The sequence below is a fragment of the Elephantulus edwardii genome, unplaced genomic scaffold (genome assembly GCF_000299155.1).
Source record: "Elephantulus edwardii isolate Elephantulus edwardi_28Jun2011 unplaced genomic scaffold, EleEdw1.0 scaffold00027, whole genome shotgun sequence".
Taxonomy (NCBI): domain Eukaryota; kingdom Metazoa; phylum Chordata; class Mammalia; order Macroscelidea; family Macroscelididae; genus Elephantulus; species Elephantulus edwardii.
In genome coordinates, this window is record NW_006399777.1 from 17,177,614 (window position 1) to 17,191,927 (window position 14,314).

General features: G+C 45.1%; 1 protein-coding gene across 1 annotated transcript in view; it reads left to right on the forward strand.

Annotated features, from left to right (window-relative positions):
• RYK (receptor-like tyrosine kinase) overlaps positions 1–7,066 on the forward strand; it is a 165,191-nt gene extending 158,125 nt beyond the window's left edge. The window contains exons 14-15 of the mRNA XM_006883419.1: positions 5,689–5,825; positions 6,955–7,066. Coding sequence (XP_006883481.1) covers positions 5,689–5,825; positions 6,955–7,066 — 249 coding nt within the window. The remainder of the gene's footprint in view (positions 1–5,688; positions 5,826–6,954) is intronic.
• The last annotated feature ends 7,248 nt before the right edge of the window (positions 7,067–14,314 follow it).

Here is a 14,314-nt window from a genome sequence, read left to right on the forward strand (position 1 = left end):
TTTTAATAGCTTAAATAAACCAAGTCAGTATATTATAATGGCAAGGCAATAGCAAAGGTACATCTGGTCTGAGATACCTCAGAGAAGATAGTTAAGTGTTGAACAATTAAAAAATTGTGTAGTAGTGCACAGGTCTCAGAGCGTATTGTTTATAACTGATATTTTTTAAAAAGTCCTTTGGCCTGTTATAGAAACTGAAGTTTGCCACATGTTGGACAGTGCTATCAAGTCCTGAACTCTGAAATAAACCAGTGCACTACATGGATTCAGAGGCGATGTCTTCTTCCTGTAGGGAAACGTGTAAAAACAAATTTAGAACATGGGAAGCCCTGATTCTGGCAAAGACACAACACACTTGTTGTTGTAGTGTCCTGTCGAGTCGGAAACCTACCCATCACTGACCCTCCGTTGGGTTTTCAGAAGTAGTTCAATCACCCTGGAGGGGATTGCCCACCTTTCTCCCACGGAGCAGCTGGTGGATTTGAACTGCTTGCCTTTGATTGTAACGCAGTCAAGTCCCTTCCTCCTGGCTAGGAGAAACAGTCTGCTTTTCCTCCCTCTGCAGATGATGATGATCAAGGTTGAGGAAGGCAGGGTTGGTTCCAACCACCAGGTGTCTCATGTAGGACCAGCTGCCCCCCATGTCAGTTCTTCTGGGTGTGGCAGAAGCATTTGAGGGCAAGCCCCACTCCTCTGAATTCCCAGTCTCAGAGTTAGAGCTCATCTGAAGCAGTTTCCCAGAAATAATTTGAAGTCTAATTGTTTGCTTGACTGGGCAGGCCCTTCAGTCACACAAAGTATGGGAGCCCTAAACACATTGTTTTCTATGCAAATGTGTTTCTGGAGCTGTGTCATGTTGCAGTCATATCTCTAGAGCCCATTAATGAGCAATAGGTGGACTTTGATCTAGACCTGAACGTTTCCAGTTTCTTCCTTTTATAGTAGAACACTGCTTTCTCATGAGGTTTATTCCAAAGTAGGAAATGAGAATATGCTATCTATCAAGACACGTTAAGCTTAACTCTCACATCCAGCCTTCCAAGAGAGCTCTACATACTTGGACTCTATTAAATTCTTCTAGATTCACCTTCCTAGAACTGAACTGTGTCTAAGACTAAGCTTGTGGCTTTCATCAGTGGTCCCTCGAAGAAGCCTGTTCTGTTTTCTTGGTGTTAAGATAGTATCCATATCGAAGGCTGAGCAGTCTTGGAGCTTCTGCAGTGAGTGTTTGTCATCTCCTTTCATGAAGCAAGGTTATGTCATCTGCATAATGCAGGTTCTTCAGGAGTCTCCCTCCGATCCTGCTGCCACATTTTTCTTCAGAGTCCAGCTTCTCGAGTAATTTGTTCACCACACAGATTGAATAGCTGTGGAGAGAGGGTGCATTCCTGATGCAGCCTTTCCTGATTTTAAACCCTATAGTGTTCACCTGTTCTGTTCAGACAACAGCTTCTTGGTCTATGTGTATGTTTCTCATGAGCACAATTAAGTGTTCTGGAGTTTTCATTCTTGTCAGTGTTAGCCCTGATATGTTAGGATCCACACAGTCCAACACCTTTGTATAGTCAATAAAATACAGACATCTTTCTGTTATTCTCTGCTTTCAGCCAAGATTCCATCTAACAGCACATACTTGTAACATGTCTGCAGGAGGGATCAGTCCTTGGACAAAGACAGCATGCTTAGAAGGGTGGAGGGACGACACAGGAGAACACCCTGGATATGAGAGGTTGACACAGTGACTGGCTGTGGGTTCACATGCCTGGAGACAGTGAGATTGGCTCAGAATAGGGCAGAATTCAGAGCTGTAATTGATGGGGTTGCTGAGAGTCGTAGTACAGTCGAAGGCACATAACAACAATACGCAAGTACCAGTGAAGCTGCTTTTCACAAGCATCCTTAGATAAAGCATCCCAGACAATCCTTAGTGCCATTGTTCTGTGCCGTCGGGTGGATGCCAGCTCACAGCGATCCCACGGGACAGAGAAGGCTGCCTCGTAGGATTTCCAAGGCTGTGATATTTAGAGTGTGCCGGGCCTTTTTCTCCATAGAGCAGCTGGTCGATTTGAACCGCAGACTTTTCAGCTAATAGCCACGTCCGTAGCCACTGCACCACCAGGATTCCTTTGTCATTAGTCTACCTTTGAATGCACTTGACGTGAGGAGCGACATTAATTGGATTTTGTCCCTCAGACCTGTGTTCACGTACAGGAAAGGAGAGGTGGGTTTCTAGTACGAACCAAAAGACTTAGCCAAGGCGTTTTGGAGAATACTTCGCCTGGGATCACGTGAGAAAATTTAGAATTGCAGTGAATTTATCATCAGTTTATAGTAGCCTGAAATGTAAAGTGAGCATTTTTTAAATGAAACTTTTAAATTGATACAAGCTAGGTTTTTGTATTATAATCCCTTGAAGCAAGATAATTGAGAGATTGGCCTTCAGTAGCCCCAACTTTGGTGAACACTAAGTGAAAAGGAACAGGTAGACTTTTTTGATGGCCACGTCGGAGTGTCGTGTTACTTTTTAAGAAGAAGTTTGAGGTTCTGCATGTTAAGAACACTAGAGCGGTTTGTAGAGAAGAGTGACCGTCACCGAGATGGCTCGAGCCCGAGGACTCTTGTTACTCTGTGATTGTTCTCTGAATAGAAGGGGCACTACCCTTCCATAAAACCTTGGAAAAACAGCTTGACCTTCTTGCTGCCCTCTCTCCACAGACGTCAGACTGAAGAAAATGACTGAGTCAGTTTGTCTAACTTTGAAATGGTTCAAAAGACTTCAGAGAACAAGTTTTCCACAAATCATCCTTGTGCCATTTATTTGGTCTTGGTTTTCTTTTCTCTGTATTTTTAAGTTCGTGAGCCAACGTGTAATTAATCACGTCGTTGGCTTGTAAGGAAATGAAATGAACATGTACCTTGTGGCTTGATTGTTCTGTTTGGATGGGGTTTTTCAGGGTTACAGTGTGTAATAGGAGAGAACCTTGGCTCAGTGCTTAGGGGTAGTGTGATAGGCACAAAATCATCAAAAGTAATGTTTTAAAAATTGTATTTTGTATTGGTTTGCGTACAAAGTTAATATACAGTGTGTTTCACACTATTCTTCATTCACACTGTGTTTCACACAATCATTCCCATGCATTATGTTTTATAAAATTAATCACCACTGAACTATGCCCGTCATTACTCTGTCTTTTCAGGTCCCTCCTGGTTCCAAAGAAATAATTGTTGAAAGCTGGCTTTTTATCTATTAAAGGTGCTAATGCATTAATATCTTAAAACCTAGTTGCTGTTAAGTTGATGCCAACTTGGATGTGTTGGAGTAAAACTGTGCACATCTCTGGATTTTCAGCAGCTATTATCTTTTTTTTTTTTCAATTGATCATCACGTTTTTCTTCCGAGTCACCTCTGGATGTACTTGATCTTCCAACCTTCTTATGTTAGTAGTTTCACCACCCAGTGACTCCACTGTTAACACCTGTGTACAGTTCCCCTTCCCAGATATAAACCACACGACCGCCCTGAGTTCCTAAGTCTGAAGTTCTTCTCCTGGACCTCTCCGGCACTATGGGCAGGTCACTCCCTGTGTTCCGGGTGCTTGCTGTTATTGTTGGTAAGTGCCGTCAAGTCACCTGTGACGGAACAGTGATCCAGTGAACAGTGAGGGGATCTGTCCTGTGCCATCCAGACCATCTTGGGCATACTCACGCCCACCGTTAGGATCACTGTGTCAGTCTATCTCATTGAAAGTCTGCCTGTCCTTTGCTGACACCCCACTTTTCCAAGCGTGATATCCTTTTCCAAGAACAGGGTACCTCCTGAAAATATGGCCACAATATGTAAGACAGAGTTTCACTGTCATTGCCTCCAAGGTCCACCCTGGCTGCACCTTTTGCAGTTACTACCAGTTCCCAGTGTTTCTTCCTCCAAAACTTCATTTGCATTCATTATTCACCATGGCCACGGTCAGTAAACACCAAGAGACCCATCTCATCTCAGAAAGAAAGAATGACAACAGGCTCCTCCAACCAGGGCTCCCTCTCTGAACTATGTTTCCTCTGTGCAGTGAAACACTCTGTTTTACGCTTTGGAAATTGGACTCCACTGGAAAAATAGAAAACTGCAACATTAGGTACTGTTTTCACTAATAACTAGAATTATTAAAGGTTCATATATACATGGGAACTCTGGTGGCAAGAAGCTGCACTGCAATCGCGAAGGTGTGCAGTTCAAATCTATCAGATGCTCCGCTGGAGAAGGAGGGGCAGCCTCCTCCTGTGCCAGTCAGATCCGACTCAACAGTACACAACAAGGAGAAGGAAAAAAAAGAGCATAAAATAAAAAATTTTTTTAAAAGAAAGTTCACATATAGTTGTGTGTTTAGTAGAGTCAGAGCTGACCCATAGCTGACCTCCAAGGTGTTTTCAGAGGTAGTAAATCAAATGGGATTTGATTGCCTGTCTTTCTCCTTTGGAGCAGCTGGTGGATTCGAACTATGTACCTTTGCATTAGCAACACAATTCCTTATCACTAAGCCACCAGAGCCCCCTTTCACATATAGTAGGATCTTTAATATAGGCAAATACTTAGATGTGAACTTTAAAAAAAAAAACCCAAACTAAAACAACTTTTATATATATAACTTGGAATAACTTTTTTTCTTGAGCAGAGTAAAATACCACCACTACCACCACCCACCCTCCCAAGCCAGTGACTGGTGGGCTCTTGAGTGTCTGGAGATTACATCCATCACCCTCGTCCCTGCTACCAAGGATTCTCTCAGGCTTGAGGTGAAAATGAAATGAGATAAAGAATGCACAATGTCTTGGGCTCGTGGGCTCTCATCAGTATGATACTGACGTCCACAGGCTTATCCTCCTTCCTCTTCCTCATCCACCGGCAGCCCTTCTGACCTTGGGACTCGTGTGGCCCCAGGTCAACAGGAGCATCGGCTGTGTCCCCTCCAGCCACGCGGTGGCCCTTTCCTATAGACACTGCCTGTAGTCCACACGGCGACCCTGGCTGGACCACCAGTGGGTCCACCTGCCAGCACCACTCAGGACTCCCCCGCCCCTCGTAATTCACATCATCATCTTAATTAACATTTCATTTCTTTTTCAAGCAAGGTTGGAAGGACCTTTATTTTTTCTTTCTTTTTAGGATGCTTTCAGTTCTTCATTTAAATAATCTGAATATGGTTAAGAATCCGTGGTGGGGTTTTCTTAAAAAAAAAAAAGTTAAATCCTTCTTGGATTTCACTTCTTCAGGATGCTTTTCTCCAGTTACTCTCCAGTTATTTTCACTTTCCTTTGGCCAATTGTGCAGAATAGTTGCAGCATTTAAAATGACAACTTTTCATAGTCGAAAAACATTTGATGCAGTCAGTGATCTCTAGAGGTGGGACTTGGAAGCACTTGCTTCCAGTAAATCTAATTACCTTAAAACAGACAGTATTGATATGCAGTGTAAAGGGTGCCTCGATGGCAGTGCAGTCTTTTCTCTCTCTCAGCCGGAAAAACCAACTGAAAGTGAATTAAAAAAAAAGAACCAGCCACAAAAGCTCCTTTTTCTGGAAAGTGTTCTGCTTTCACTCAGGAGCGGAGGTCTCTTGTGCCCTTGGCGGGCCGCGAGAGGCACACGACAGCTGTCCTAACTGTGTCCTCTCCCTCTCCTGCTGCTCTTGTCCACAGTGGGCCTTCGGAGTGACGCTTTGGGAGCTCATGACCCTGGGCCAGACGCCGTACGTGGACATTGACCCCTTTGAGATGGCTGCGTATCTGAAAGACGGTTACCGAATAGCTCAGCCCATCAACTGCCCGGATGAACTGTGAGTTGCCACGCATTTGATGACCTGGGTTTCGTTCCATCTGTTTAGATCAGGGGCTGGGCTGGGGTACAGTGGCAAGCCGCAGCATCCCTTCGTCGTGTTCCCTTTGGACGTGAGCTTCCACTTGGTTTTTGGTCTGGAGAGCCAGGCTGCGTCACACAGGTGGCACTGAGACTCCGTGCAGTTTATATTTACAGCGCTTCGCCTCATCTGGGAGAGGAGTGTACACAGCGAAACACTGAAGACAAAAGTAAGACGTGATTCAGACTGTACAATTTTAAGAAGCAGCCTGTGTCTTCTCACCTTGCCAGCTGGAGTAAAATATGAGGAAGACATTTGGGGCTAGTGAGGAGAGAATTGATTTTCCTCCTTTCATCAGATGACTAGTCTCCCCATGTCGTGGGACTTGGGGCAGCGGGCGACTGTGTGCCTGGTGACCGTGGGTTCGGTCCCAGCCCCTCCTCAAGGTCTGCTCCTCGGCTCATAGCAGCTTTCACGTTGACTGTTCTGTAGATCCAGAGATGTTAGAAATTTGAAGCAGAAGTCTTCCTTCTTCTAGATTCTTAACTGCAGGATGTTGTTGTCACTTGCCTTTGAGTCGAGCACGACTCATAGCGACCCTGTGAAAAAAGGCCTGAAGCCCCTCTACAACTATCGACATTTATCAAAGTTCATAGTTCCTGGAGGCATGTTAGTTGGGAAGTGGATGCCACTCCTGTGTATTATTTTGGACTGCTTGTTTAAGTATTTGTTAGGATATGCTTAGATAGAAGTCTGATCAAAACCCCAAACGCACTGCCTTTGAGTGGGAACTGACGCATAGCTGACCCTCAGGTGGATTTTGAGAGACCGTAAATCGCCCAGGAGGAGACTGCCCGTCTTTCTCCCTCTGTGCAGCTCATGGATTCAAACCACCCATCTTTGGGTTGGCCGAGAATTGAAGTCTCTTCATAAAATACAGATAATCCATTTTACCTTCTTTTCCTACTAGAACTGACAACAGACAGGATAAGTTGATGGATTTTTTAACTTCTTACCCTTCACACATTTATATTTGGACAGGAATGAATGACCGGAAGGTCCAGGCACTGTATCCTCACTAGGCACGTTTTCTCTTCTGTCGCTGCAGTTTCGCTGTGATGGCCTGTTGCTGGGCCTTAGACCCGGAGGAGAGGCCCAAGTTCCAGCAGCTGGTCCAGTGTCTCACGGAGTTCCACGCAGCCCTGGGGGCCTACGTCTGAGCCCCTGCCGCAGCCCGTGCATCACTTCAGGACACCAACCGTGCCTGTCATTGGAGCCAGGGATGCGTCGTGTGTAACGCGGTGGCAGCAGAAGCCACGTGTCTTCCCGAGCACCGTGCCTTAGCCATCTTCAGCATCCGAACTTTCCCATACAGACTTAACAATGGGGGAGTATTTTCTAGATATCACTTTTATTAGGTTGAACCAAAAGGTTTCTTTGTAATTTTTTTTTTTTTTGACAAAAGATTTTTAAAACAAAGATATTTTGGACTATGGGTACCTTCTTACAAAATAAACCATTGAAGCACAGATATTTGGAATAGCTACGTTACTGCCAGCTGCTTCTCTATTTTGTACTTCATCAGGGTAATCATAGGTGATTCACCGTTAACAGCTTTTGTTTGTTTATTTTTTCACACACTTTGATCACTCATCCGGGAAATGACCTGTCTTCAAGATGCAGGACCTGGGAAAGACACGGCAGCATAAAAAGATAGCTGGTTTGCCTACGTCAAGAAAAGGTAATGGTGGAGGAAGAAAATGGCTCAAAAAGCTCAACTTCAGAAATGTTTAACCCTTCCTACAAGCAGAAACTGCTCTCGCGTGGAAAGTGTTTTGTTCTGGGGTTTTTTTTTTTATAACATGGAGTTCTACTTTCTTATATTGAAAGAAGCAGCTGGGCTTATTCCATCTTAAACTGGTCAAAAGGAACTTTTCTGTGAGCCAGAAGGGAGTTTGGAGCAGGTCAGGAGCAAGCAGTGGCATTTTTATTTATTTTTACTCCCTGGCAAAGGAGACGTTGTAATTCCAGACATTGAAATCATCTGTCGCAGGTTAAGGATCCCTTTGTGTACCTAGAATAGTGCTCTGCACCAGCGTGGGTGGGGAAAATGGAAACTGGTAAATTTTGTACTTCTCTTCAAGGCCGCCTTAAGTATAAAATGTGTTTTCAAACACCTGAAAAATTAAAGGATTTGTTTTTATATTTTAACAGTATTGAAAATATTCTTCATAACGAACAGTTGTTTGTTGTGTGTGGTAAATCCTCGAACATGCTAACACTAGATCTTTTTGTCTGAGTACGTGATTGTTTGAGCCGCTGTGTCAGTGCCCTGACAATTACCTCTGACTCCCCTTGTCTTCTGGCTTTCGCGTGGGGTCACTGAATCCCAGGATTTACTCCAGCACTGAACATCTTCTCCGGAGGCAGTAGGGAACGTGCGTGTGGGCACTTAAGCTCGGTTTGCGTTGACCTCTGACACTGGCCTGAATAGGTAGGCCCGCAGGTGTCCATCTCTGCTGCCCTCCTCACAGGTGAGCAGAGGGCATTGTGCATGACAAGTGGAGTTCCTCTAGTATTTTTTTAAAACCCTTTGTAGACCAGCAGGTCGTCTGGTACTTACTCTGCCTTGAGGAGGCCAAAGAGCTTGCGTTTTCTTTGTGTCGTTTGTCATGTTTTCCCTTGAATGGCGAGGTAAAAAAAAAAACACAGGCACACGTCAAACTGTTTGCAAGTGACCATATTTTACTTTCTTAGAAGGCATTCAGTCATGTTTATTTAACACTTCCATTAAACACATGGAATGATCTAGATCTAGCCTGCCATCCAACACCCAGAGTAATCCAACTTCCAGAGTAATTCTTATATTTAGTAAGTGACTTAGAAGTAATACATGTGACCAAGACAAAGACATTCCTGTAGGTCGTATAGCCCTGGTGTACAAGTTACCGTCCCGTGGTCACTTGTGGTTGCTGTGAGGCTGAACACTGTGACACTGATGTGTCAAATGCGTTATGGTTGGTTGCCCAATGCAGACAGAGAGTGGAGTGGGGTGGAGCTCCCCAATTAAAACAAGCGTGGAAGGAGGAGTGGCATCCACTTCCGTAATAGCTTGCCTCCGGAAACCCTATGAACCTGGAGAGAGGATGAAAGGCACCCGAGCGTCAAGGATTCTCCTTCATAGGGTCGCTATGAGTCGCCTGCAACTCGACGGCACTTCACAACAACAACTGTGATTTAGAAATCACAGTGTTATGTTAGAATGTCTGAGCAAGGAAAAGTACTGACTGCTGATTTCTCTTTCAAATTAGCAAGTACTAATAAATGGTCTGGGAAGCTCTGGTGGCCTAGTGGTAAGAGCTGTGTGCTTCAATCCCAAAGGCATGCAGTTTGAGGCCACCACCTGGAGAAGGATGGGAACTTCGTGTTTCTAAGCTTTCTGGGGTGGGGAGGTGTGCGCATGCACAGAGGCTTGCGTGTGCCTAACTCATTGTGCAGTGACCAAGACAGATTAGTGTCCTCCTTTCCTAACTAGCGTGATGATTTTGGTAAGTACTTGGATAAATAACTTTAGCCACTGTGGTTAGTCAAGATTTTCCGAGCAGGTGACGTTTACGCTGAGGGCTGGGTGACCGTAAGAGGCAGCCGTGAGAAGGTGCAGGCAGACCCTCAGGACCTTGCAAAAGCCTCAAAGCAGGAAGGCGAGAGGGGGCCAGAGTGTATTAGCTGAGGGAGCGGTAGCTCATGAGGTCAGGAAGACCTAGGAACCAGACAGCAAGGACTGGCCAGCCATGAAAAACAGTTTATTCTCAATCCAATGGCTGTTCAGTCAGGAAGAGTATACATATCCAATCAGGAAGATCCCGTGGTTTACCAAATAAACAAACGAATCTGTTTTGGAGAAAGTGCAACCAAGGGGCTCCTGGAAGCAAGGAGGGTGGAACTTCCCTCACCGACGTGGGGCATGTTGTCCGGAGGGGTCACTTCTTGGAAAGAGATGTCATACGGGAAGTTAGAGGATCAGTGAAAGAGAGGGTGTCCTCAAGTAGGTGGACTGGCAAATGCATAATGAGAAAATGGACTTGAGCTTGGTGGAGACCTTGAGGGTAGTGCAGGGTGGGGCCAGGCTCAGGGCCGTTGTTTATAGGGTTCTAGTTAGTTACATTCATCTTGATGGCTGCTAACAACATCCAGTCAAGGTTCTTTCAAAAAGGGAGAGGCAAGGTTTGATTGGTCATTTTTAAGTGACTTGTGTCAACCTTTTGTGAAGGATGCATTGTAGGGATGGGAAGTGTGGAGACCTTAGAGAGCTGTCACAGTAGTCCATGAAAGAAAAAACAGTAAGCGGGAACTGAAGGAGGGAGTCAGAGAGAAGGCGCAGACTGAAGGTGTAATTTCTGAAGGGAACAGACCCCTGCATGTTGGAAAACAGGAGAACAAAGGAAAAGAAGCAAGGAGGGCTGGTTGGTTTGTGCATCTGGTTACAAGGCCAAATACTGAGATGGACAAACCAGGAGAACATCAAGATTTTGCTTTGGCAAGGGCAGTCAGTAATTTGATACAGGCCGTGTTTGAGATGTCAAGCAGTCATCGACATGGAGGTTTCTAATAATAGGTGGATGTCGTCTTGAAGTTCAAGGAGGAGATCACACCTGAGCCTGAAAAGGTAGATGTGTGGCATGTTGAAGACATGCACATCCAGGATGCTGCGTGAACTGGGGGTGCAGGTGAAGAAGAGGTCGGACCAGGGTCCTGAGCACTCCACCGTTAAGTGGCCTGATGGAGGAAGTGCTAACAACAATAGCAACAAGACTGCAAAGAAAAGTAAGAAAACAGGACCTCACAGGAAAGCAGGTGTCATGGCAGCCCAAGGAAGGTGCTTCAGGACGGAAAAAGACAGTGGCAAGACGCTGCACTGCAATCCCATAGGTATGCAGTTCAAATCCACCAGATGCTCTGCTGGAGAAGGAGGGGGCAATCTCCTCCTGTACCAGTCAGATCTGATTTGACGGTACATGTAAAAATAATACAATAAAAAAAGATGGAAAAAGACGGCCTCCTGGGGGGGGTGTGTGACATGGAAATAATTACCAGCTGTAAGGGTTGGAGCAAGTTGAAAGAGAATGTGGGGGTCTGGGACTTGTCAGTGCTATTGAATTTGCTGGGGGGGGGCTCAAAGAATTTCTTTAGGGTGGAGGGGATGGAGAGGGAGAGGGACTGTGGATATTTTCAGATGGAATAACCATCTGAAGATACTGTAGTGCAAAAGAAAGTGTCACGGGCTGATCTTGTGCAGAGAGAAGTTCTTCAGGGCATGGGACGTGTCTTTTGATCAGTGGACCCACCGGCCTGAAAGCTCCTCTCTGACCCAGGGCTGCTGATTGCTCTGAAGGTTGTGTTTTTGTTGGAAGAGGAATGAGAGGTGGTGCACACAATGTTGGATGTTCCCGATATTTGAAGATCTATCTGCCTGCTGAGTTGGCTTCCATGGTCCTTTCATGTGGGTTGCCATGGTAGCTACTCCACTGAATACCCCACCTGTCTTCCCTCTCCTTCATCCCGCACCTGCTGCCAGAGAAGGGCAGGCTGACGTGGAACATCGATCCCCAGGTTAAAACTCCAGCACTTTCCTAAAACCTTACAGTGGAGTCCAGAGTTCCTAGAGGCTAAAATCACCACGTATTACACAGCTTTACCACCTGCCTGCTGCTTCCCAATTCACGGTGCAGCTGCAAAGCTGTAGATCTCCCACCTGCTGCTTTAAAAGCCAGTCTTGGAGACAGTGAGGTGGAGAAGCTTGTGGTGTATTATACACTGGTAAATAGGAGACAGGCTATGAGCTTCCCAAGGCTGTCTCCCTGGGCTCGAGACCACAGTGGGCTGGGGGAGCAGGTCCTTCTATAGGGACAGGACCACAGAATGAAGCATTCTTACAGTGTTTTCACTTACCCGGTGTCGATGGTCATGAACCAGAACAGTTGATCTGGTCTCCTCGATATTGTGGGCTTACCCATAAACCATGCCACCAGAGCCTCTCTGAGCATTAGTCTAGAGGTGACATTCATATGGCTTCACCTTAGCACATTTTGGGCATGTTGCTAGGAGAGGCTGTTCTTTGGAAGAGGGGCTTCGTGCTTGGAAAGGTGGAGAGTTGATGAAGGAGAAGGAAGACCCTTAACCAGACGGATTGACAGACGGCAGCAGTGGGCTTGAGTGTGTCACAAAGTGTGAGCATGGAGCAGGTTGGGGCAGGGTTCAGGGCTGTTGTTCATAAGGTCACTATGGGTCATCCTCAGCTGTCCCTAAAAATAACAAGTCTTATGACACCACTTCTACGTGTGGTTTAAGGGGAGCCTTGACTCCTCGTCATGAACTGCCAGGGTCAGATAGGAAAAGAAAATAAAAAGGTTTTAAGGAGAACCTCGGGGAATTGTAATCTGACAGAGGCTGCTTGCTGCAAAATGAGATGAAAACCCCTTTCCCATAAGGCATAAGAAAAAAGAGCCTTTAACTGCATTGTTGGTTCCTGCTGCCTTCTGTGTGAGCATGTGTTGTTGTGTTGTTAAGTACTGTCGAGTCGTAGACAACTCATAGTGACCCTATGAATGAAAGTCCTGAACATTTGTATAACTTTCATCCTTTCTCCAGGTTCATAGGCTTTCCGGAGGCAAGCCATTTCAGAAGTGGATTCCACTCCTGCTTCCAAGCTTATTTTAATCAGGGAGCTCCACCAAACACTCCCCACCATCGGTGACCATTATCACATTTGACTCATCAGTGTCACAGTGTTCAGCTTCACAGCAACCACAAGTTACCTCTGTACAGCAAATGGACAGACCAGTGCTGTACCACTTAGAAGAATGTTTGACCAAAAACAATTAAAACCAGGCCTGAGGGCTGTGGGTGGCTTAGTTCAATCACTTTCTGTCCACCAGACTCTATGCTGTTGTTTTCTCTCTGTGCTGTTGTTAAGTGCCACCGAGTCGTAGGTGACATGTAGTGGTGGCTTATTGTCCTGGGGTTCTCTGCTCCCCTCCATTGTACCTGATTGTCGAGAAGAATACTCTGACTCCTTTCCCTTCCTCTAGACCCCATGGTTACACTTCAGTCATCTTTCCTGGGTGGACACCCTGACAAAGGTAGAACAACAGTTATTTTTACTATTTGACTCAAGTCCTTAAGAGCTTGCATCTCTATTGCCCCAACTGTAATGGGCATGAGGTAGAGCTGAAGAAGGAGTGTATGTATGTAAACTTGCCTAAGAGGGCAATTAGGTTGACTTTTTTTTTAAAAGTACTTCCTTTTTAAATTTTTAAAAAAAATTTGATTTTAATGAAAGTTTACAGAAAAGTTGGATTTTTCATTCATTCATTCATTCATTGTTGCACATTTTCCTACCCCCCTAGTTTGCTTTTTAAAAAAAATATTCATTCATGCGTTATTCACAATAGCAAAGGGATGGAAGCAACCCAAGTGCCCATCAACAAATAAATGGATAGAAAAACTTTGATATATTCACACAGTGGAATACCATGTAACACTGAAAAACAAGGAACACATACAATATAACACAACATGGGTGATCCTGCAGGACATTATGTTGAGAGAAATATCTCAGTACCAAAAGGGCAAATACAGCATAATGCCACTGTTATTAAACAGGACTGATGTGGGGGCTGGGGGGGAAACTAAGAAAAAAGGAGAGAGATAACAAACACTACATGGGAACAGATGAAGATTTTGTTATTAGATGCCATCAAGTTCATTATCAGCCCTGTGAACAACAGCCTTGAACCTTGTCCTATCCTGTGTCATCCTCATCTTCATCTTCTCTGATATACTCAAGCCCATTACTGCAGTCAGTGAGTCAGTCCAGCTCATTAAGCTGCTTTCTGTTTCACTGACCTTCCACCTTTCCAACTGTGATGTCTCCTTTCAAGGAATAGCTTCTAGCAACCTATCCAAAGTATGAGAGACGAAGCTTTACCACCTTTGCCACCAAGAAGCATTCTGACTGCACTTTTCCCAAGACATATCTGTTCTATTTGTTGTTCTATTGTTCTTATGGGAGATTCGGTATTCTTCTCTAACATCACAACTCAAGGCCCTCAACTCTTCTATCATCTTTATTCATTGTCCAGCTCTCAGATGCATAACAAGTGATTGAAAAGACTCTGGCCTAAATCAGGTGCACTGTAGTCTTCACGCTGGCATCACTGTTCTTCAGTATTCTGGAGAGATCCCTGACAGCAGACTTGCCCAGGGCAGTAAGTCTCCTGTTCTCCTGACTGTTGGTACCGAGAGTGTTGAGTGTGGATCCAAACAAGACAAAATAATTCACAACTTGAGGCCTTTCTCCAGCTATCCAGATGTTGCCTGTTAGCCCGGTGGTGAGGATTTCTGTGTTCTTGATGTTGAGACACAGTCCATATCGGAGGCTATAGTCCTTGATCTTTTGCAGCAAGAGT